Genomic DNA, 24,067 nt, shown 5'->3' on the forward strand with positions numbered 1-24,067 from the left:
CCCACACACACACTCCTGTCAGGGGCAAGGACCAGCCAGGGGGCGTGGGGAGAGGGGAGAGGAGGGGCTGTGGTTCTCAGGCTCGCCCCAGACCCTCTGCTCCCAATTGGATACTGCCCGACCAACTCAAAGCACAGGCAGGAACCCACGCGGCCCTGGGCCAGACCCACTCCCCGCCACCAGCCCGCGAGCACCGGGCATCGGCTCACACGCCCCAAGGGGCTTCCTCTCCCCTCCAGTCTCCTCTCGCTGAGCTCCCTCAGGGAACCTGGCCACCTGTCACTGCCCCCACAGTCGGGCACATGAGCACCCAGAGATCAAAGCCCCTTGTCCAGGGCACCTACGCTGCCCTGGGCAGGCAGCCGCTGGCCTGGTCCTTCATCTCCCCAGGCGGTCCTTCAGTGGGAGTCAGGAGTCCCCTTTTTGCCTCTGCTCAGTCTCCAGCACCGCCTCGTGCCCAGGCAGACACCACAAGCAAGTAACACAGGCAAGCTCCGGGCCTCGCCAAGCAGATGGCACAGGCCACAAGCCCACAGGACGCACTGGGGCCCATGGTACCACACGGGGCAGGGGGCATGCAGTGGCAGTCCCCACTGCTGAACAGAGCTGTCTCCAGGGAGTGGCGTGACCCCGGACCCCCGCTTGTCCTGTGGCTCCAACTTGGGGTTGCTTCCACCGAGTGCTAGAGGAGGACTTGGTAAATCTTTTCACACTCTCACCAATTTGCATACTATTACCCAAGAAGCCTTGCGCACGCCTGGCTTTCGCTTTTGCAAATTCCCACCCGTTTCGTGTCATAAATAAGATGGGAGACAGAAAACTAATACAGCCCAGAGATGCATTATTCATGGCGAGTCACGAGGCCCAGATGGATTTACGATGGCTAATACATGCAAACTAAGTTTGGGCACTAAACGTGAAAATTAAGGGTGGGTAAGCCGGGTGCACGTGGAGGTGGGCAGGGGGGTAAGGGGGGCTGGGAGTGTCCAGGAAGGCAGAGAAGTTTCTCCTCTGCCGTGCTGAGTGACAACAAGCAAGACTGGACTCCAGGTCCAGCGGGGACCAAGCTCCGGCCCTGGGAGCCGCTCTGCTCTCTCGTTAAAGCTAGTGGAAGTCAAGTGCTGGGTCAGCGGATGTGCACGCGGGTCGGACGATCCAGGCAGGTGGCTCTCAGGCTGGGCAGTGGAGGCAACCTCCCAGGGGAAGGGCTGGCTCAGTGAATCCCCCCTTACAGCCCCATCTGTGGGAGCTAAGCCCGTGTCCGAGCCCACCCGCCCTGGGCTCCAGGGAGTTCCAGGCAGGGTCAGGAGCCAGGGTGGCAGAGCCGGGCTCTGCAGCCTGCAGGACAGCTCCAGCTGTGCCAGGCCTGGCTCTGGGGGCAACAGGAAACAGGACATGTCCGGGGACCCCAGCTCCTGAGTGGCACAGACATCCTCCCCACGGCCATCCCAGGGCCTGAACATTCTAGAGCAGCACCGGGCACTGCAGAGGCAGGATCTAACTCTCCCTCCCCGCCCCTCGGTTCCCCACAGACCCCCACCTCCCCCGGGGACGCTTCAGCCAGCCCAGGCACCCCAAACCTCCATTGGCCCAGGCTCAGCTTTCTATCCCGGAGGACAGCCGGGGCCTGTCCCACAGAGACAGACCTACAGGGAGGGAAGAAGGCAGGCTGGAGGCTGCGCCCTGCCTGGCCCTGGCCACCGGGGACGAGGAAGCAGAGGTGCAGAAAACAGCCATCGAGGAAACGGCTTCTAAAAGGAACTGACGGCCAGCATGGCTGTAAACCCCGGGGACACTCTAAGCCAGGACCAGGGCGGGGATGGAGGTGACTCGGGAGCTGCGGCTCAGGATGGCCTCCTTGGGCAGGTGGCAGCTTAGCTGTGACCTGAGGGAGGGGCAGGCAAAGGCCTGGCAGGGAGACGCTGGGCATGGGCGAGAGTCACCAGCAGGGCCAGCAGCTGCGGGCTAGGAGACAGGCCTGGCCCCGGTCCACTGTCCATCTGTGAGCTGGGCCTGGCTGGTCCCTCTGCAGCATTGCAGGGATCTAGGAGCAGGGTGATGCCCACAGCCCCGGCCCCAGCCCCAGCTCCCTCTCTGCCTCAGGCCATTGGTGTCAGGAAGAGGCTCTGCCCAACCCCCTGGACACTCCAGCTCAGGGGAGCTCACCCAACACTGCAGGCCTACTGTCAGTCTGTCCTCAATAGGTTTGCCCGTGAGTGTGTGTGTGTGTGTGCGTGTGTGTTAATTAACATGCAACCATCATCCCGCAGCCAGCTTCCCCTCCAGCGATCGTGGGAAATGAACTCCAGACGGATGGATTACACTTTGAAGGTGGCCATCTCGATAACGGGCGCGGAGGGCGCAATGTTGACACAGGCCCCATGGAGCTACCTTATTATTTAACAGGCCCCATCCGGCCTCTGCTGCGATCAAGGAGTCAAACAAGCTGTTGGTAGGCAAGTGTCAATGTGCATGCGTGCATACATGCGTGTGTGTGTGCATGCGTGCGTGTGCGTGCGTGCATGTGTGTGTGTGTGTGTGCGCTTGTGTGACATCTCTGCAGGACACAGGATACCAAAGGCAGGGACAGCCGGGCAAGGCGCGCACAGGCAGGGCTGGGCAGGGACAGCCAGGCAAGGCACGCACAGGCAGGGCTGGGCAGGGACAGCCAGGCAAGGCACGCACAGGCAGGGCTGGGCAGGGACAGCCGGGCAAGGCACGCACAGGCAGGGCTGGGCAGGGACAGCCGGGCAAGGCGCGCACAGGCAGGGCTGGGCAGGGACAGCCGGGCAAGGCGCGCACAGGCAGGGCCGGGCAGGGACAGCCAGGCAAGGCACGCACAGGCAGGGCTGGGCAGGGACAGCCGGGCAAGGCGCGCACAGGCAGGGCCGGGCAGGGACAGCCGGGCAAGGCGCGCACAGGCAGGGCCGGGCAGGGACAGCCGGGCAAGGCGCGCACAGGCAGGGCTGGGCAGGGACAGCCGGGCAAGGCGTGCACAGGCAGGGCTGGGTGAGCCGAGGGGGACAGTCCCCAGCTCAGAACCCTTCCCTCCCCCCCTCAGGAAGCTGTCCCTGGCCTGGACTTGAGGACAGTGCTTTCCTCTGCCCAGCCACGGTGTCCACGCTCTCCCGTGCCCCTCCGCTACCAGCTCAGGATCCTGCCCCTGCCTTCCGGGTCCTGCAGGCCTGGGCCCCATGACCCAGCTGAGGCTTACAGACAGTCCAAGTCTTTCTCTGCACGCGGGATTTGGGGCCCCCAAAGAGCAGGGGCTGTGACTTACTCATGCAGTCCCTAGGTGCTTTATCTGGGGGGGAGGGGGGAGGCAACTCACCCCACATCTGCCCCCCACAACTGCTGCAGACAAGCACCCACTCCTGCCATCCCAGCCAGACACAGGGAGACAAATGCGAAGGAGGGGTGACTGGTAGCCTGACTCCCACGGGAATTCCCCACAGGGACTCTGATGGGGACCACAAATGGAGTGCCAGCAGTGTGGACGGAGGACGGGGCCTCCCTCCTACCCAGACTGCCACCACCACCACCACCCCAACCCTGCTTCTGCAGCTGTGTGGCTTTGGGCAAGTGACTTAACCTCTCTGTGCTTACTCATCTGTACAGTGCAACTAGTACCTGTTGCGGAGTTACCTTGAGGACTTTGTGAGCTCGGTGCCTGACCCTTACACACTAGCAATGGTGGCTTCCCCCGGTGGAAGATGTCCGCGAAAGCTCTCGAGTGACCAAGATTCCTAGTTTACCACTGCCATCACCTTTGAGCCACTGAGCCCTCCTGGGTTTCCTGGAGACGCCCCAGTCCCCCTCCCACAGCCACCCAGGACCAGGGAGCATGGGCTGTCACAGGCATCAGCCATGATGGCCTGTCACGGGTGCCTAGCCCAGGCCAGCTCAGGGAAAGAGGCAGCCAGGGCCCCGGGAGGGCCAGGCCAGGCTGGGACCATGGAGGCCAGCGTGGGACCAGCCAGCCTCGGGGCTGGCAGGTGGTTGTGGGCAATGGGCAGGCAGAGCACAGGCAGCACTGAGGCTGGCGGGCCGGGAGCCCAGAAGAGCCTGGACTCTGAGCGGGACAGTGAGCACAGGATGGGGTCCTACAGGCAGAGGGGGCTGTGTGGGGGCAGGCTCAGCCCCACCTGCTGCCCACCTCAGACCCCTCAGCCACCAACCACCATTCTGCACCCCAGAGACCCCCCTGGACTCCCTCCCCACTGCCACGCCCCCAACCTCCTCGGCCACGCCCCCAGCTCCTCGGCCACGCCCCCAGCCTCCTTGGCTGCCTCCCCACACTCCTGGCTCTGAGAATGTTCTCCCTTTCCAGGAGCCCTCAGGGCCTGAGCCTTCCACCCCCCCATCCCCCCCTCCGCCCCTCGCTGCTCCCACCCCCTCCCCCACAGAGGGCAACGAGCTCGAGCTGGGCCCCAGCCTCTCCCACAGCATCATCCTCTCCCTGCTAAGGAGCAGGCGGAGATCAGGCCAGCCCCCGACCTGACACCCAGGAGGGTCACCTCCAACGCGACCCCGGGCATGAACATTTTCAGACGGGATGAACATTTAGACAGGAGCTACGGGGGTGCGGACGCTCCCCGGGTGAGTGGGCCTCGCCCAGTGTGGCAAAAGTCTGAGGAGAACGCAGAGACCAAGAAGAGAGGATCTCCCTGCCGACCCCTCTGGGCTGGGACAGCGGCTCCCCTCTGCCCTGGGGGTCAGGCCCCGGGTCGTGGGCCGGCCAGCTCTGGGTTCGCACGCCTGGCTGTCAGGTCTCTGTGATAACTGAGCAAGGACAGGTCTGCTCTTCTGAGCCTCGGCTGTAAGGGGGACTCAACCTTCATAAGCGTGTGAGTTCATTTACCCCACACAGCACATAAACTCACATATCTGAGAGCCCTGGCCAGGGGCTCCCAGGACAGGGACCCTGTCCCTTCTTCCCAGCTCGAAGGTGCTCAGGCAGCAAGCAGCAGGACTGGAGAAAGATCGGGGGGGGTGGAGCCCCCAGCTCTCCCCTGGATATTGGCCGTTTGCCATGGTCCTAAGACACAACCCCTAGAGTCAGATCCTCCGTTTGGCAAGTGAGGATTGTGACCTGCCTGGCGCTCTTGCTTGGCTGGCCAGTGTCACCTTAAAGCTGTCCAGGAGATGACCACCCCCCAAAAGGAGGCCTACTACCTGCCTAGAAGCCACCCCCAGCCCTAGGACCGGGCCTTCATCCGGGCATGAGGCCCAGGCTCCGCCACACTTGCAACAAGGCAAAGGGCGGGAGGAACCCCAGGTTCCCCACCCACCCACCACAGCACTTAGAGCACCGCCCCCAACATGGCTGAGCCCACGCACGGGCCCTGAGCCCTAGTCCCAGATGCCACCCCACGGGGACCGCTCCACCCGGGGCCCACGGGACTCTCCCTCCCGGGGGCCCCTGAGGTTGTGTACTGGAGACAGCCCAGCCATCCCCGGGGTCCATGGTCAGCAGGGTGAGCGGGGCAGGCGGCCCCCGGGGTCGCAGGGCAGGAGCGTACCTGAGTCTGCAGGGTGGCACAATCCAGGACAGTGACCCTCTGTCCACAGCTGGCCCACACCGCATCCTCTAGGCTGAGCAGCGTGCGGATGGGCCCCGGCCCTATGGTCAGACACATCGGGGGGCTCTCCAGGTCCCAGGGGACTCCTCCTGGTGGGAGAGGAGGACACAGGTCAGCGGCGGCCCCACGTGGCCCTCCCTCACCAGGCTGTAGGTCCCCATTCCAGCCAGTGGGAGCTTTCCCAGCCCCTCTGCCTCCCACCATTTAAGACCCACAGCCAGGGGACCCATGAACCCTTCCCTCCCTTCCCCCACTCCCTTCCAAGCCCCTCTTGCCCTCCCTCACTACCTCTCACCCTGCTAAGTGATACACACGGGGTGCTTGTACCAGGGGCTGGGAAGACAGCACTGAATGGGCAAAGGCCTGCTCTCTAGGAGAGCCTGTGGGACAGAGCCAGCTTGAGCCGGGCCAGCTGCCGTCCAGGGTGCCACGCACACCCTCAGCTGGCAGGGAGAGGTGCAGCTGTCCACAGAGCTGGACGGCACCGGGGTTACGGGGAAGCTGTGAACGGGGTCCATCTGGTCTGTCTTCCTTCCCCCTCTCCCTGGAACCTTCCAGCTTCCCTGGTGCCCTGCGGCAGAACCCCAGCTCAGCGAACACGCCAGGTTATGGGGAGACCCTCAAATCCACAGACCACTGGCCCCGAGCCTGGGAATGCACGGGGCTGGGCCAGAGTGGTCTGCGGACCTGAATCTCCACTGAGAATACGACCGCGGATGCCTGGTTCCCGACACAAGACATGGCGAGCCTACCGCCCCCCCGCCCCCACCACCTCAGCCTCGGACCCCCATGACTGTCCCTGCTCACTGGCTTCCCATGCTTCCTCTGAAGCAGATCCTGGCTCCCCAGAAACCCACAGCTGAGAAGGGATGGTGGGCCATGAAGCATTAGAACTCAGCTCTGACTCTAGTCTAGCCACTGCCACCTCCTGCTCCTCCTCCTCTTCTCCCTCCACTTCCTCCTCCTCCTCCTCTTTGCCCTCCCTCCTGCCCGCTCTGTGGCCAGAACCCAAGTTGTAGGGGGGTGTGGAGATGAGTGACCCCAACGTATCTGACCTCGCTCATGGAGGTGAAACACGGGGCTTTGAGCGCCCCCCAGTGGCTGAGGAAATGCAGTGGTGCTTGTGGCCAGAAGCTGTAGCTTCAGCAGTACCAATGTGGGAAGGAGTGGCTAGGCATGCTGGGACAATGTCCGGGGGATGTGGGGTGTACTCCACTGTCACCCCTACAACCTGTCACCCTGGGCAGGGCCACAGCCACCAAACCTGAGCGTCACGCATATACTGGCTGGCTACTCTGCCCTTCACACGCTGTCCCAGAAATTGTCTAAGCGGACCCAACTCAGGACCCAAGGAGAAACTGGTCACACTTTGTGAATTTGTATCCAAAAGGATGCTGGACAGGAGGCCCTCATGGAGGCCCCCGTGTCGCCCTGCACAAGAGGCTGAGCCGGCTAGGCCCTGGCTTGCTTGTGGCATCACAGGGGATGGATCTTTATCCTCCAAAGCCTTACCCACCAGGCTAAGATTCCAGCCTCACCCTACCTTCCTGGCCCTGGAAGGGGGGAGGGAAGGAGGTGGGCTGTGGGCAAGCACACACATGTTCCAGAACACGAGCTCACAGGTGTACATCCGCCCCCTGCATGACAGCCCATCCATCTGGGCGGGAGCTGGCCTCACAGCCAGCGAGGAGAGACGGAAGTCCTCCCTCAGCAAAGGCACCTTCACAACGCCGTGCCCTTCCTCCCCAGCCACAGGGGACACAGCTCTGGAGGTCCCGGGGGGCAGGACACAGAGACGTGGAAGCTGAGAGGCCAGAGGGGGACAAACGACTTCCATTCCCGGAGGATGAGTGACAGGTGAGGCTCTGAGCCCCTGACCTTCACAGGCTTCACTCCAGGAGATGGGGTGAGCTGCTCCCAGGGAGGGGCCCGGTCCCTACTGCCTGTTCTTCCTTTCTGTTGTCTGAAACTCCAGAGAGTGAATCCATCCACCCAGGACCCCAGTGGTGCCTGTGCTAGCTCAGAGGTGGGGAATCCATGGGAGGGAGAGGGATCCCAGGTGACTGAGTTCAAGCACTGGCCCAGGACAGCACACCCTGCTCAGTACCCAGCACCTCATGGGCAGCACACACTTGAGCGCATAATGAATGAAGGAATGATCAGAGGTAAGCAGAGGCTCCCCCAGGCTGCCGTGCCATACTTCTCTGGGCCTCAGTCTCCCTGCCGGTCAGGTAGAAGAGGCCCCCCCCTCAGTCTTCCAGTCATCTGTGATCTGCTTTTCCTCGGGATCTCTGAGATGAATCTAAGTGCCCGGTTTGGTGTCTGGCTGTTCTGCTTAATGTGGGCCCCGCCCTCCCTTAGCTAGGGTCAGGAGGCCAGTTTGCCCTGGACAAAACCTGTGACCACACACATCTGCAAAGGCCCCATCCAGCACTGGTACTGGCTCCCCTGGGGCTGCAGGTGCCAGGCCTGGACGAGTCCCAGCCCCAGACCCTGTGACCGCCAGGGGGTACCCAAAACGAGTTCTGGGGGGAGGTGAGGCCCCACAGGGCACAGGTGGAGGAACTTGACATCTGCGGCTGGGATGGATGGGCCGACCTGAGGGGGTCTCAGAGGCCTAAGTGATTAACTATCTAGTCGGCTAGGGCTGACCTCACAGGTCAGGGGTCAGGCCCATGAGTCCAGCCCCAGACATGTGCACAGCCAACGTGGAGGTCATAAGAAAGAATTCTGCCCACCCCACAGAGTGTAGCAGATCCTCAGAGACCCCCCCACCCCCATCCTGCCCAGGCCCCCTCTGAAGGATGCTACTGGTGGGGATGCCAGGTAAGGCAAGACCTCTCTCCAAGGCTGCAGCCCATGACAGCCATGCTTACCCGGTCCCCAGCCAGCAAGGGGCAGTGCCCAGCCATCTGCAATGCTCTGCTCTACTCACAGCACAGAGACAACCCCATGACCAGCCATCTGTCCCCAGACCCTGGCTAGTGCCACCTTCCCCCCCCCGGCACCCGCCTAACACGGCAGCCTCCTCTCTGGTTTCCCTCCACCCACAGCGCACTGTTCGCCTGCTGTCTTCTTCAGTTCTCGGCATCAGGGACAGCCTCCTTGGAGGGCCTTGGCCACAGCTTCTCCCCCCCCCCCATTAGACTCTCATGGTGGGCGGGGAGAGCTGGGGGCCTGATCTGCCCCTTACACACTGCCTCAACTGTCTGTCTCCCTCCATAAAACCTCCTGGAAGGCAAGAGGAGAGGACGGCCGGGAGGAAGGTGCAGATCACACCTCAGTCACGAGGTGCCATAGTGTCTTTCCAGCTGGAAAATAAGATTTGGGGTCCAAGGGTCCATAGCAGCTCTCTGGTTCTGATAAACTGCCAGGCTCCAGTTCCAGGCTAGAAGTCACGGAGGGATGTGTGTCCCCCCAAATCTGTTATGTGGACGCCCTAGCCCCCCAGCAGCACAGACGTGCTGGGGGTGGAGGGACAGCCCACCGACACTTCCACCTTGGATGCCACTCCAGGGCGGGGGAAGGATGCAACTAGGGAAGCCAAGTCCCTCCCCACTCCCCACCCAGCACCCAAACCAAGGAGCCAAGAGGCAAAGGGCCAAAGGTGACCCAAACTGCAGTCCGGAGGCCAACAGGAAGAAGGCAAGGCTTGCGGTCCGCACGCAGTGGGCGCCAGAGGGTGGGTGGCCCCCTTAGAGCTCCGTCTAAACCTCGACACATCTGAGCCTGTATTTACATTCGCACGCACGCTCCAACGGCAAGAGGGATTTTTCCCTCCTTCTTCCCCCTTTAATTAAAAACTATAAATGCCTTATCAAAAGCTAATTAAAAATACCAACACAGTGCCAAGTAGCAAAAAAAAAAACCCTGTGCAAACATTCGCTTAAAACGCTGCAACAGGATCAGAGTGGTGTCGGAGGGGACCAAGGGGAGGAGACGCAGCTGGGTGCAGCAGATCTCAGGGTCACCCCCTCTTTGGGGTCACCTGGGGACAGCCTCACCTGCCACTGCACAGGGCACAGAGCACGGGCCCCCACAGGACTGTGACAAGTGTATCACCCAGGTACGTGCACACACACACACACACACAGCCTTGGCATCCTGATCTACCAAGCAGAGCCAGTGAGACTCAGGACAGTGTTCCAGCCGTGAATGGGCCCTGCACCGCTAGCTCGACCCCCCACACTCAATGTCATGGCAGTGATGGCTCCATACAACGCAGACCGGACACCCCTTTCCTGGGCACCATGACCCTGGCCTGGGCTTTGCCTCCCTGAGACCAGGACCGTGACCACAGGTCCCTCTGTACCCACCAGTCCTGCCCATGGGCTGGCCAGCCTGCCTGGCAGTGAGCGCCCCATTTCTGTGGGATTCACATCTAAGGGACCAGGCATGAGGCTTCCGTCGGCCTTCAGGGTCTTCAAACCCTTCCGCCCATGACTCCCCTCCTGCCTTCCCCCAATTCTGTGCCAGCTCCTTTGCCTGCCTCCTGCAGCCCCCGGCTGATACCCAGGCCGGCCCCGGCCCCACCCACCGCCCTCACCACTGCTCCGAGGGTAGGCGGCGAGGGTCCCGTCCTGCAGGCCGGCCAGCAGGAAGGAGGGGCTGTACCGCAGGCAGAGCACTGGCTGTGGGCCGGGGCTCCTGCAGGCCGCCAGGCACTGGGTGCCCGTGTCCACGCTGCTGTAGAGCAGGATGCTGTGGGGAGAAGGGACGCACTGTGACTCACAGACACCCACCAGCCTGGTGTTCCCCCCAAGCCGACTGACCCCTTCCCCACCCCCCACCCCCGTCTAGACTCCATGGATGGCGTGTTAGGGGCAGGGCTCTCCCTGGCTCCTCACAGCGGTCCCTAAGGGCTCCATAGGGTCCACAAAGGTGCTGAGATGTCATTTGTAGGGCATTCCAGAGACGGTCATGGGACTTCTTTGAGGAGTAATGAGAATGTGCTAGAACTAGCAGTACTTCCTGGAAGCCTCTGAATGGTACGCTTTTAAAAGTTTAAATGATGACTTTGGGGTTATGTGAATTTTATCTTGGTTAAAAAAATAATAATGTGTTGACTGAGCCAGGCGCCTGAGGCTGGTGCGTCTAATCCCAGCTACTGGGAGGCTGTGGTCAGAGGACAACAGTGTAAAGTCAGCCCAGACAGGCCAATCTAGGAGAGTCCATGTCACTTAACCAGCACAAAGTTGGAACCAGAGGCATGGCTCAAGTTGTAGAGCACCAGCCTTGATTGAAAAAGCCAAAAGAGAGCTTGAGGGCCTGCATTCAAGCCCCAGCACTGGCACACACAGACCAAAAAAAAAAAAAAAAACCTTACCTCATGGTAAGGAACCCCTCACCCCATCACCCCAGCTGCCCAGAACTTCAAGATCACCCTGCCCACCCAGCAGGGAGCAGCAGGCAGACCACAAATGGGTGAAGGCTCAGAGACAGCTAGGGGAACCAAAAGCCCATGTGTCCCTTCTCAGTGGCCTCCCCGTGGCCCTGCCTAGAGAGAATCTGGAAGCCAAGGGTCCCAGGGCTCGCATGGCGCCTGAGGATACACAGACATGTATATAGGACCCCAACTTGTTGAATTCAATTCTTGGGACACCAAAGCCGTGTGGCCTGAACGCTGTCACGCTGCCTGACAGGGCCAGCTGGCTGGGACAGAGCTGCTCCCCGCATGAGGGCCACACGGCGGTCCCACGCCCTTCCTCTCCACCCTCACCTGCCATCCTGGAGCCCGAGGCAGATGGTGGGGTGCATAGCCGCTGAGGGGTCTGTGGTGGCCCGGCTCTCCTCCGAGCCCTCCGCCTCCTCCTCCGGTTCCGGAATGTACTCCATGCAGAGCACCGGGGCCGCCAGGGGGAAGGACTTGACGGTGCGTGGGGAGGGTCTGTTCAGAGAGAAGATCTCCACCTGGCCCCCGGCACCCTCCTTCCCACCTCCAACCTGGGGACGGAGACCGAGGGGCCAGTCAGGAGGACGCCATGCAGTCAACAGTGGGCCCCAGCCCCTCCTTCCCTGGGCCCACCTTCCCAAGCCTCTCCTCACCACGGGGGATGCATATGGTGAGAACATTCATCTCCTACCAGCACACACCCTGTGCACACAAATGCACATAACGTTGTGTGGCAAAAAGTTAGGGACAAAAGGAAACCAAGTAGGAGCTAATGTCGATAAATACCGTCAGCTTTCTATCTCCTCTTCTGTAGGAGCATGTCAATTGATCATGCTCACCCTCTGTCCAACATGTGACACACACTGGATGGATGGATGGATGGATGGATGGATGGATGGATGGATGGATGGATGGATGGATGGTGAGTGGGTATATAGATGAGTGCATGCATGTATTCGTGGGTGGATGGATAATTGGACAGATGGAGGGCAGGGTGGTGGATACATGCCTACAACAATGGGCAGATGCACTATGTGCTGGATAATGGAGAAAGAGGGAGGAATAAATCAACCTCCCAAGGAGCACGTGGCTGTGGAAGGTAAGCCACAGTTGTGCTGTGCAGGTGTCTGGAAACAGGAATGAGCAGGAGGAGTTGGGTGGTTGGGAATGGCAAGGCTGGAGCCTCGGGCACCGAGGGGAGCCCTCAGCATCCCGAGGGGGCATGGGGGAGGAGGCTCATTTGAATCAGCTGCTGTGCCAGATATGGGGAGACAGAAAAGCTGCATGAAGTGGGGTGCCCAGCCTGCCTCCTGGTCCAGGCCTCTGCACAGCTCTGATTGCTTTCCCAGGAAGTCTTCTGTGGATGGTGCTATGTCTACAGCCCCTCCCTTGCCCCCCTCTACTCACCCAGAGGTAGCCCTGTGGAAGGGAGGTGCTGACGGCGGAGAAGCCCAGCAAGGGACAGTTGACAGGACTGTGGACCAGGGCCCCAAGCTGCAGAGACAAGAGACAGCAGAGGCGGCGTCAGTCAGTAAGGGCTGAAGGGCTATCCAACCCCCCAGTGAGAATCTTTGAGGCTGGAGACTGGAAAATGACATACGTCACAGGGTCGACATACTGACAACTCTCTCTTCTAGAACCTTCTGGCCAGAAGAGACTTGCATGATCCCCTGCATTTGCCCAGTCTTGAAAACTGGACAGCTTCCAAGGTTTGTCGAAAACCACTAAGGCTCACCCCTCTCTTTTGAAGAGGAAAAACAAGGTTCGCAGAAAGGAGCCGCCAGCTACCTGTGCCTCCTTCCTGGGTCTGCTGCCCCAAGCTCCATTCTTCATGGTCTCTCAGGGGCCAGCTTCCTGACCCCACTCAGCCAGCAGCCTCTGGCCAAGTCTGGGCTGCAGGGAAGGGGTGAGGGGGGCTGGATGGGGTGCCTTTTCTAGACAAGTGCTGCCCTCTGCTGGTATGGAAGGCCCCAGCCAGTCCATGCTCTGCCAGAATATTCTAATATTCTAACAATTCTAATGGCCTCATCCAACCTCTTCACAGGCCAACTGGAGACTAAAGCTGGGGGGGGGGGAGGGGATAGAGGGGAAAGGGGGAGGATGTGACTAGCTCAAAGTTACCAAACAAATCAGGAGCAGAGACAGCGTCAGGGCTTAAAGTTCCAATCCCTTCAGCTTGAGTTCTACCCAGAAGGACAGGTGCCAGACCAGAAGTGGCAGCACTCTGAGGGCCCACTTCTGCCCAGCTGGGAACACAGAGCCCCCTCAATTCTGAGCAGAAAGCCTCCTGAACCCCAGCCTCCTGGAGTCCCTGCCTGCTCCGCTTCCTAACGGCTCCCAGCAGCCAGGGGCCTGTACTGCCCGCCTACAGCTCCTCCCCTCCCAGAGGAGGCAAGGGTGCTCCTGCCCAGGGCTCAGACATCTCCATGGCAACTCTAGGGACTGATGTCAGCTGACCGACAGAGCCGGGTCCAAGATGACAGCAGCTCAAATGGCGCCTTAGCGGGCCAGGGCCTGGGCTTCTTCCCACCCATTCCAGGAAGCAGACTTCCCCCAAAGTCAGGGTGTGCGGAGAACAGAGGAGGAGACAGGCTAGGGAAGGGAAGCAAGCTTCAGGTGCAGCCAACCTGGGCTCCAACCTCAACTTGGTGGCTCCACCTAGGGGTCCTCACATGTAAGAGGGGATCCCACTTCTCATTGGGGGAGCGGGGAGGGGGTCTATGGGGCCGGGGAAGGCCAGGCTGCAGCAGTGCACCCCCGGTGGGCAACTATATAATGAGCCAGCAGGGTACTAAATTCAGGAAGGGCTTGGGTCTCCCCACAGAGTATCACGCATAACAGCTCAGCTGGATCCCCAGGACAGAAGTGTGGATGGACGGAGGTGGGCTCTTTAGGGGGTGGAGCCTGGTGGAAGGCGATGAGGTCCCTGGGGATTAACGTCATTCTTAGGGGACCACGCCATTCATTCCCTCAAGAGTGGGTTGTTATAAAAAGACCCCTTCTGGCCTCTGCGCCCTCCCGGCATCCCAGCCTCTCCATGCGATGCACACTGTGACCATTCAGATGATGTCATGCTAAGCCTGTTAGGATGACATCATAATAAGACTATTAAAATGATGTCATGCTAAGACCCCACCAGAGGCGGAACATCACTAAAACCTTGAGCTTTGTAAATAACCCTCTCTTCCTTATAAAGGACCCAGCATCAAGTACTTCCTTAGAGCAACGGAAAATGACCAGTTACAAAGCAGTTCTACCTAGCAGAGGCCAGGAAGATCCAGCTGAGAGCCAAGCCTAGCAGCCTGGCCCCGGACTCTATCCAGGGCAGGGTTCCAGCTCCCTGAGTCCACCCAGGGCTTGAGCACCTCAGAGTGGACAGTAACCCCTCCCTGTCTCCCTCTGGTTCCCAGGTATCCTTCGGGGTGACTTCAGCCTACTGCAGGATAAGCTCCCCAAGAATGAACCCCCTGTAGACGGAGGCAGGAGACTCCTCTAGCACCCCAAAGTCAGGCCTTGGAAACTCCCAAGACACCTCAGGGGCCTCTTCCTCCCGGCTCCACCAGTGACCATAATGCACTGCGACCCAGTCAAGGAGAACAGAAGGTGACCCCAATGTCACGTGCAATGTCACGTAGTGGTGACATCATGGCTGGAACAAGTCCCTGGTGTCCCAGAGCTAGGACAGCTGGGCAGGACTCAACTAGAACAGGGCAGCTCCAGACACCGCCAACACGCAGGTCCCCTGTGGGGCCCAGCGAGGCCCAGCACGAGCGTGGCGGGGTCAGCACAGAGGAGCGACCTGCACCCCATTCCCTAGAGAACAGAGCCAGCACACACCTCGTCCTGCTGGGACACAGGCCGGGTCTTGCCCGAGCCTTCCCAGGGGGACACAGGCCGGGTCTTGCCCGAGCCTTCCCAGGGGGACCAGGCCGGGTCTCTGGCTCTCATTAGCCGGCCTGCAAGCCGGCAGTAGGCAGGGAAGGGGGCATGTGCTCACAGCTGTTCCTGCAGTAATTGGACAGGCCCTGGCACTCCAAACCCCTAATTCATCCGGCTGGCGGCACAGAGCTGATGGGGCACAGCTGTCTGGTCTGGGTGGGAGGCGGGCGCAGCGGAGCGGGATGGGCATCTCAGGGCCCAGCAAATGGGGCCGTGCAGGCTCTGCCGGGTCCCCCGGGGACCCTCACAGCTTCATTACCCACGGAGAGGCGTGAATGGCTCCCTCCGTCAGCAGGATTGCGGGAAAACATTGAGCAGGGGGCCGGTGGGGTGCTCTGCATAGGGAGATGGGACTGGGGGAGAAGGGGGCCTCATCCCCCAGACTCAGCTTTCTTCCCAAGAGGCCCTGGAGGAGGAAGAGGCCTCATCCCACCTGTCAGGGTGCAGGTATGGTCTGCAAATCCTAGAGGAGATGGAAGACTCCAATCCCCTCCACCGAAGTCAGGGGAGACCCTAAGGTCCCCCCCACCCTGTGGGCACAGGCCTCCACCCAATGCCCACAGGGAACCCCATCTCTGCCCAACACACCCCAGCTCACTCCATACCTCTCCCTGCTCCAGCCAGGGCAGCGTGAGGGCACAGGTGCAAAACTTAGGGGGATCCTCCAAAGGTGATTTCAAGGTGATTTTTTTTTTGTACATGCAGTACGTAAGGTGGAGGAGGTCCGGAAGGACACACACACACACACACACACACACACACACACACACACACACGGAGGCACACACACACACACACACACGGAGGCGCTCCTTTCCTGCCCTCTTAGTATCCTGGCCTTGTATCACGAAATCAACAACTATCACAGACCAGGGATGTGCCCAGAGAATCTTTTTCTTTTTAAAGTGTCACATTAAGTTATTATTTACTTTTATTGTTGAGATTTTTTTTGGTGCCATTCTTTTTTTTGGGGGGGCGGGTCCAGTCATGGGGCCTGGGCGCTGTCCCTCAGCTCTTCAGCTCAAGGCTAGCGCTCTACCACTTGAGCCACAGTGCCACTTCTGGCTTTTTTCTTTTTGCTTACGTGGTGCTGAGGAATCGAACCCAGGACTTCATGCATGCAAGGCAAGCGCTCTACCACTGAGCCACCTTCCCAACCTGGTACCATTCTTTTTTGTCTTTTATTGTTGATGGTGGTCTTGGAGCTTGAACTCTGGGCCTAGGCACCGTCCCTGAGCTCTTCAGCCCAAGGTGAGTGCTCTACCACTGAGCCACAGAAAACTCTCAGTTTTCTGGTGGTTAACTGGAGATGAGAGTCTCACGGATGTTCCTGCCTGGGCTGGCTTTGAACCGCGATCCTCAGATCTCAGCCTCCTGAGTAGCTAGGATGACAGGCGTGAGCCACCGGGGCCTGGCTGGTGCCTGTTTCAAACTGCAGAAGCAGAAGCCAGAGCTCACCTCTCCCCTTTTCCCCTTTCCCCAGCCCCAGCCTCAGCTCCCTGACTCGGCTTCTCCCCGCCCCCACCTCCACACTAAACATGTCCCTGGCCCCTCTCATTAGCCTCCCACGCCCTCTCATCCTTCTCACACACAAACAGGAGGACTCAAAAGGGTTCAAAAAGATGAATGAGAATGCCATCCTGTGGGGCTGGGAGACCCAGCACACCCAGCCACTGCCTGCTGCTGCTGCCTCCATGTTCCCTCCAGTGCACACCTCCTAATTGTGATTGTAAGAGGATTAAGAGATGGGAGCCATTAAAAGAAAACTAGGCTACCAAGCTTCTGCCCTGGTAAATGGATGGATGCTATGACCCTGGCCATGGGTTCCTGAAAAATCCTGGATCTGCCTGTGTCCTCTGGGATTCACACAGACACGCACACACCCCTGCCCTTCCACCCTCGAGCAGGGTGGGCCCTCCCCAGATGTTGACACCAGCCTCCCCCAACGTGAGCCGAATACACGGCTGCTGTTTGTTAAGTCACCCCGCCTCAGGGAAGCTGCTACAACAGCAGGACACAGACCGAGACATCTCCAGCTCACCCTAACAGGCAGCCGAACCTGCTCACTGGCTGAAGCCACTGGGGCCTTCTGTGTTGATCTGTCTAGAAAACTTTCCCCTGAGTCCTTCTGGCCATGTGAGTCTCAGTTAGAAAGTCACCTCCTCCAGGGCTGGCTGCCAGGAGCCACAGCTCTACCTCCAACTCTCTGGTGGTTCACTGAAGAGAAGAGTCTCATGGTGTTTCCTGCTCAGCTGGCTTTAAATTTCCATCCTCGGATCTCAGTCTCTGGACTAGCTCAGATTATAGGCGTGAGCCTCTGGTACCCAGCTGGTATTGATAGTCTTTGTAACACACATTACTCTCTTCTGTTCCCTTCTGTTACCTGTCTATCTCAATTAGAGTGAACGCTACATGCATTCTCAGGAGCTAGCACACAGTCGGTGCTCAAGAGTTCTCTGTGTGTGGACCCATGAACACAGTGACAAACGGTGAGCTTACATCTCAAGGGCATCCTCTGGGCTGCTTAGAACCTCAGTCCCCACCCCGCCAGCCAGCCTCCGGGGACCGGATAATATGTGTGCCGGGTCCATGCTCGCTCTCCTGTCCCCAGAGCTGAGATGTCCTCATCGCGTGGGGGAGGACAGAGGCTCTGTGCGGAGGCGTGGGAGCTGGCAGGACACAGGGGACAGAGGACGGTGGGGGCTGAGCTTGTGAAGAGCAAAGACCACAGGGGACCGGAATCAGGAGGAACAAGATTTGAGCTGCTAAATGACATCACCCATCTTAGACCTCATCTCTCCTAATCCATGAAACCCACAGAGCTTCTGTGCACCATTCAGTGGTTTGTGATCCCCATGAAGAGAAGAGATGATGACAAGGCACTGGGTCAGCATGCCGCCCTGCGCCCAGCAGGCGGGGTGATGCCTGCAGCGTAGCTGTGTGCCCGCTCTCGCCCAGTTGGCATTAACCAAGACTCTCACACCACAAACTCAGGCACAGCCCCCTGGGTACATGACAGAGTCCTGCCCTCAACTCATGAGATCACTGCTACTTGTTATCTCAAGATAATGGCATTTCCCCTTCTCCTGACCCAAGCTGGTCCTGTGAGCCAGGCAGGTCACCTGCCCCCCTTAGAGGCTGTGTGTATGAGTAAGGCATTGAAGAGCTAGAACAGGAGCCCAGGCCTCTCTGGCAGCGCTCAGCACTGCCTAATTACTGGTCTCCCCCCCCCCATGGGGCCACAGGCCTGGGGCATAGGAGGTCCACTCACCTGCAGGCTGAGGGCCTGGGAGGAGAAAGCAGGAACACAGCAGGCCAGGATGGGACACCAGAAAGGGGCTTTGCTCTTCCTGTCCTCGTCCGGACACAGCCAGCCTGGCTGGTTCTCCTCACCTGCGACGAGGAGGAGGTAAGGGATGCTGATCGGAAGGGAGAGGCCAAGCAGGCAGGGAGGGGGAGCGGCAGCGGCTGCAGGCCCCGCAGGCCAGACCCTAGCACGACAAAGAAGTACCCTGCGCTGCTGCCAGCCTGACTTGCACACGTGTGTGTGTCTCTGTGTGTCTCTGTGTGTGTGTCTATGTCTGTGTCTGTTTGGTCCTAGGGCTTGAACTCAGGGCCTGGGTGCTGTCTCTGAGCTTTTATACTCAAGGCTAGCCCTCAACCACGGCTCCACTTCTAACTTCTTTGTGGTTTATTGGGGACAGGAGTCTCGTGGACTTTCCTGCCCCATCTGGCTTCTAATTTGTGATCCTTAGATCTCTGCCTCTTGAGTAGCTAGGATTATAGGCATGAGCTACGGGCACCAGGCTATGAACTTTTGGGGGGGGCTGGTTCTGGGGCTTGAACTCAGGTCCTGGGCATTGTCCTTGAGCTTTTGTGCTCAAGGCTAGTGCTCTACCACTTTGAGACACAGTTCTACTTCTAGTTTTATGATGGTTAGTAGGAGGTACAAGTCTTATGGGCTTTCCTGCCGGGGCTGGCTTTGAACTGTGATCCTCAGATCTCAGCCTCCTGAGTTGCTAGGATTACAGGCGTGAGCCACCGGGGCCTGGCTATGACTTCCCTTTATTGGAGGCTGGCACTGGGCTAGACAGATGTGGGGAGGGGTCACTTTGCAGGCAGCCTGCATCAGGCTCGTGATGATCACCTGAGAGAGGCCGCTGCCACCAGACAAAGATGGTGTCTGGGCCACCTGCGTCTTGGCCAGTGGGGCTGGAGTGAGAGGTGGGGATGGACATCCACAGTGGTCAGTTCCAACAGGTCCCAACTCCTGGCTGAGCCGCTGACCACCGGAAACAATCTCCAACATGGCCCACGATTACCTCCACCCGCCAGACCCCAGAAACTGTCCCGTAAACCATGGCCCCCGCCACGCAAAGGGGAAAGACTTCCATGACAGGCGGAGACCCCCACGGCAGACAGTTGACATGTCACCTCTTTCCATCCCGGACCCCACAGGAACCAGGGGCCTCCTCCCCCACCCTCATCACCATGGGGGGGGGGGGAAGCAGAGACTGAGGGAGGCCTGACGCCATGGAAGGCTTTGCCCAGTGCTCTTCCCTGGGATCCGGCCTTCCTCTGGGTGTGAGAGCTGTGCACACCCCGGGGACCCAGCCCCAGGCAGAGCCTCCCGGCACACACATGAGCCCAGCGGCGCCCACACGGCCCATGGAGCCCTGGCATTTTATTATCATACACACTTTTTTAATCATCTGACCTGCTCCTTCCAGGTGGCCCCTCCCCTGCCTGTGACTGGGAATGTAAAAAGTAAAAGAACAGAGCTCTTGCTACAGCGGTGGCCACCATTATTCCTGACGCAAAACCACAGCACCAGGCCCAGGCCGAGCCGGGAAGCTGTTCTGAGGGGCACTGAAGGGGGAACGTGGTGTCACAATTCCCGCTTGAGTTCAGCTGGGACTCCAAGGGGCCATCGGTGCGGCTCAGTGCCAGCTGAGCACAGCACACCATTTCTCTCACCCCCAGGAGCAGAGGAGCAACCCCAGGGTACAGCCCCACCCACCCAGCCCCAGAGCCATTCCCCTCTGCCTTCCTAGAAGGGTTCTAGGCTCATCCTCACCCAGCCTCCAGCCTGCTGTGTGACACCAAAGTCAGTGCTTAACCTCTCTAAACCTGATGCTTTTGTAGAAAAAAAAAGGTAACTGTTATGAACACATGCCTATGAGGCCTAGGCTATCGCAGGCCGGCGAAACAGAGAGACAGAGGCTGTGAATATTTTGCTGATAGAAAGCCTGTGATCACGCCTGTGATTCTAGCTACTTGGGGAGCTGAGATCTGAAGACCGTGGTTCGAAGCCAGCCCAGGTCTACAAATCCAGGAGACTCATCTCCAGTCAACCAGCAAAACGCTGGCGGTAGAGCTGCGGCTCAAGTGGTGGAATGCAAGCCTCGAGCAACAAAAAGCTCAGGGACAGCACCCAGGCATTGAGTTCGAGCCTCAGTACTCCCACACGTGCAAATGCTATTCTGCTATATTGATACACCCAGCTGCGTTCCTCAGGCACGGCCCTGCTCCCGCGGCCTTGACTGGCCGTGTCCCAAACCCTGACTCCGTTCCAGTGCGGGGCCTTCACCGTCACAGCTACCAGACGACACAGCCTGGGTGGCCTTTCTCAAAATCCCCAAACCCAAGGAGGCCCCTCCCCACATCCCAAACCGCCACAGAGAGGCTCCGTTGACAGCCCTGGAGGCCCAGCAGGGCGGGGCCTCTCCCTCCTTTCTCCGTCCCATCCTGAGGGTGACAGTGCTGCTGGGGGCCTGGCCTCCCCACCGGGGTAAAGTCAGAGCCAGGCTCTGCCACCCCAGAGAACAAGAGCTACCTGCCTCAGGCCCCCGCACGATCCCCACTTCCCAATGCACAGTCCCAGCCCCCCACCAACACCACCACTAATGCCTCCTGTGGGCCCATGACCCCACCATAATGAGGAACATGAGATCGTTTGAGATCTCGTCCAACCCCACGAGCACCCGCCCACCCTGAATGTGCGCAGACTCCCCAATGCCCCTGGCAAATCCCCTCCCGGCCCTCTCCTCCCGCCGTCTTCAACGGATTACGCTATAGTCAGGAAGAAAGGTACCAATAATAATAATAATAAAACACAATAAAGGAGTACCATCCTTGGTGAATAAATGTTCTTAACATATTCTATCTCTAACAGGCTCATATTATTCTCCCCCTCCCACAGGCACTGCAGATTTAAAATGCACACGTGCGTGCATGCACACACACACACACACACACACAAAGTAACAAAATAAAAAGAACAAATTATTCAAGCCCCAGGGGGACCCAGGCATTCAAATAAGATTTCAAATGACTCCTCTTCCCATTAAAACTTCTGCTGCAGTGAAACTGTGTGCAGAGATTAGGCTGCCGAAAGTGGTTTGGCCGCCACAAACAACTCCTGGCCCCCGAGGCCTGGCCCGGCTCAGCAGAGCATCTGATCCGGGAGATTTATGGGCCTGGAGAGCAGGTGCACGGGACCTGGGGCCCTGCCCACCGCAGAGCTTGCGCAGCGGTGAACACTGCAGGTGACCCCCCCAGCCCTGTGGGGCGCCACCTGAGCCTTTCTGAGGGCCAAAATTCCAAGGCCTCTGCCAGGACAGGGCAGCTGTTGTGCTCAGAGACCTTCCTCCCCTCTCCAGAGGGTTCCTGGTCACCCAGAGAGCCCAGAACAACCTCGGCTCCAGATCCCAGGGGTCCGGCTGAGTAGAAACTCCGTGGCCCCCATTCCTCCAGAACCCCCGGCTCCTCCTCCATGCCCCCTCTGCCACCCACCACCCACTCCTCCAACGCCTCCCTTGCTCTCTTGCTGCAATAAATAGCTTTCCCAGTAGGCTCACCACAAATTCTGCCACCTCTGATCCACCCACCTGCTTCTTCTCCTTCTTGTTCCCCAGCTCTGGCAGCTCTGATCGCCCCGCTAGTCCTGGCCTCAGGACCTTTGCACTTGCAGTTTGCATGCCTGGATCACCCTCTCCAAGGCCCCCTGTGAACGGCCCTCCTCCACCTTCCCCCTCCACCCCCCACCATGTTCAGTGACAGTCACGTGACCCAGTTCCACTCACCACCCAGTTAATATCCAGCTGCCCCCCCTTGTAAAGTTCTCAAGTTCCTTAGGAACAAAAACCCTTCTGGCTTTTTTAGCTTTGCTCTTCTCCATGCCTAAAATTACTGCACAGATACAATCAATGGGTTTGTCTTCATTTTTGTTTTTACAGTATGGTTGTTGTTTTTTTTTTTAAACTCAGGGCCTCATTTGTGCTTAGCTGGCACTCGACCACTTGAGCCATGCCGCCAGTCTTGGTTTTTGTCCAATGAATTGAAGATGGAGTCTCAAGGACTTTTTTCTGCCTGAGCTAGCTTAGTGCTACTACAGTCCTCCTGCTCTCAGCCTCCTGAGTAGCTAGGATTACAGGGAGCCAACGATGCCCAGGCAATCAATAAGGCTTTTAATTAACAAAGGCCAGTGACCACCGGTCCTGAATTCATTCCAGAAAGGTTTTAAAACCTATTAGAGATAATTATTTATCTAAAATAAAAAGATCAGCCTCAAACCAAAACCATAAAGGAAAGCCAAACTGTCTCCGTATTGGCTAGGATCACTGAACAGGAGCTCACTGCCCCCTGCGGCACTGACGGAATTCAGAAATTGGCCAAGGAAGTTATCACAACATCAGGAGTGTGGGGGGCCGGTTCCCCCACCCCACTCCTCCCAGCCCGCGGGAGCAAGCCTGGACTGAGGGGTCAGACTGCCCAAGCTCCTGCTGTGTGATTACACACAAGTCACTGCCCCTCTCTGGGCCTCACAGTTGTCAGTGGTGAAAATTGAGGTTCAAAACCAACGTATCTCCTTGTAAATACAAAATGTGAAATGTGTCGGGCACCAGTGGCTCACGCCTATAATCCCAGCTACTCAGGAGGCTGAGATCTAAGGATCACAGTTCCAAGCCAGCCTAGGCAGGAGAGTCCGTGAGACTCTAATCTCCAATTAACCACCAGAAAACTGGAAATGGAGCTGTGGCTCAAGTGGTAGAGCACTAGCCTTGAGCAAAAAAACAAAAAACTCAGGGACAGCACCCAGGCCCAGAGTTCAAGCCTTAAGACCATCCCACCCCCCACCCCCCAAAAAAGTGAAACATTTAGGAAAGGGCTTGATACACCAGAATCCCTGGTAAATAAATATCAGATATGTACCTGAGTTGGTATTCATGAGTGCATAGCAAAAACATAAAGAAAAAGAAGTCTTTGTCTGAGAATCATCTGTGTTCAGCCTATATCATTTTGGGGAGTAACAGTTCTATTGAGATAGAATGAGGGTGACCATAAATGTGTACACCCCACTGCTTTATTTGGGGGTGGCAGCCATCACCACTAGTTTTAGAACATTCTTATCACCCACCAGGAAACCCCCAGCGGCCCCCCCACACACACACACCCTCTGCCTGGCCCTAGAATCCTATTTCACTTCCATTGAGTCTAACCGTGGTTCAGGCAGAAAAACTGAGGCTTAAAAAGAGCAAATGACCCCACCAATAGCACAGGCAGAGCCTGGGGACCCAGCACTTGGCCCCAGCTGCTTCTCCCCAGCTCAGAAGCCCCCTCCTGCCTGCTCACTGACCCCTGTGGGCTGGACACTCCCTGAACTCCACCCCTGAGCCTCACCCCCCCACCCCCTCTCCAGGTTTCTGGGTTGTACTCACGGAGTCCGATCTTGGCCAGATGCAACCGATTGACCCAGGAAATCTTGCTCAGGGGGTTGGGGGTGATGAAGACGACCATGAAGCTGATGGGGCGGCCAGATCTGTGGGGAGAGGGGTGAGGGCGGCAGGCATGAGGGCCCTGTACCTCCGCTCCCTGCCTTGCACAGTCCCTGCCGGCTGCTGGCCCGGGCGGCCTCCCATCAGAAGGGAGAGACCCCGGGTGTCCGTGCCCAGCATGCAGGCCAGAGCGGCTCTGCAGGGGTGTCTGCCTTAGGACAGCAGGGGTCCCTTTGAAGTCCTTAGGACCTCTTCTGGGAGGCAGGACAGCATCCAGAGCCCTGTAGGATGCTGAGCAGGATAGGGTGGAAAGCGGGGTTGGGGGTGGGGCAAGGCAACCCCGTGGGGAAGCGGCCCAAGCTGGTTAGAGTTTGAGA

General features: G+C 58.8%; 1 protein-coding gene across 2 annotated transcripts in view; it reads right to left on the minus strand.

The window, feature by feature from the left end:
• The window catches only part of Arhgef10l (Rho guanine nucleotide exchange factor (GEF) 10-like), a 120,966-nt gene that overhangs the window by 17,752 nt on the left and 79,147 nt on the right, over positions 1–24,067 (minus strand). For both annotated transcript variants that reach the window (XM_013035162.1, XM_013035155.1), the window contains 6 exons: positions 23,634–23,734; positions 18,185–18,306; positions 12,382–12,468; positions 11,302–11,525; positions 10,129–10,283; positions 5,523–5,671 (listed from right to left, as the gene is read on the minus strand). In XM_013035162.1, coding sequence (XP_012890616.1) covers positions 5,523–5,671; positions 10,129–10,283; positions 11,302–11,525; positions 12,382–12,468; positions 18,185–18,306; positions 23,634–23,734 — 838 coding nt within the window. The remainder of the gene's footprint in view (positions 1–5,522; positions 5,672–10,128; positions 10,284–11,301; positions 11,526–12,381; positions 12,469–18,184; positions 18,307–23,633; positions 23,735–24,067) is intronic.

Source organism: Dipodomys ordii, unplaced genomic scaffold (assembly GCF_000151885.1).
Source record: "Dipodomys ordii isolate 6190 unplaced genomic scaffold, Dord_2.0 Scaffold6, whole genome shotgun sequence".
Classification (NCBI taxonomy): domain Eukaryota; kingdom Metazoa; phylum Chordata; class Mammalia; order Rodentia; family Heteromyidae; genus Dipodomys; species Dipodomys ordii.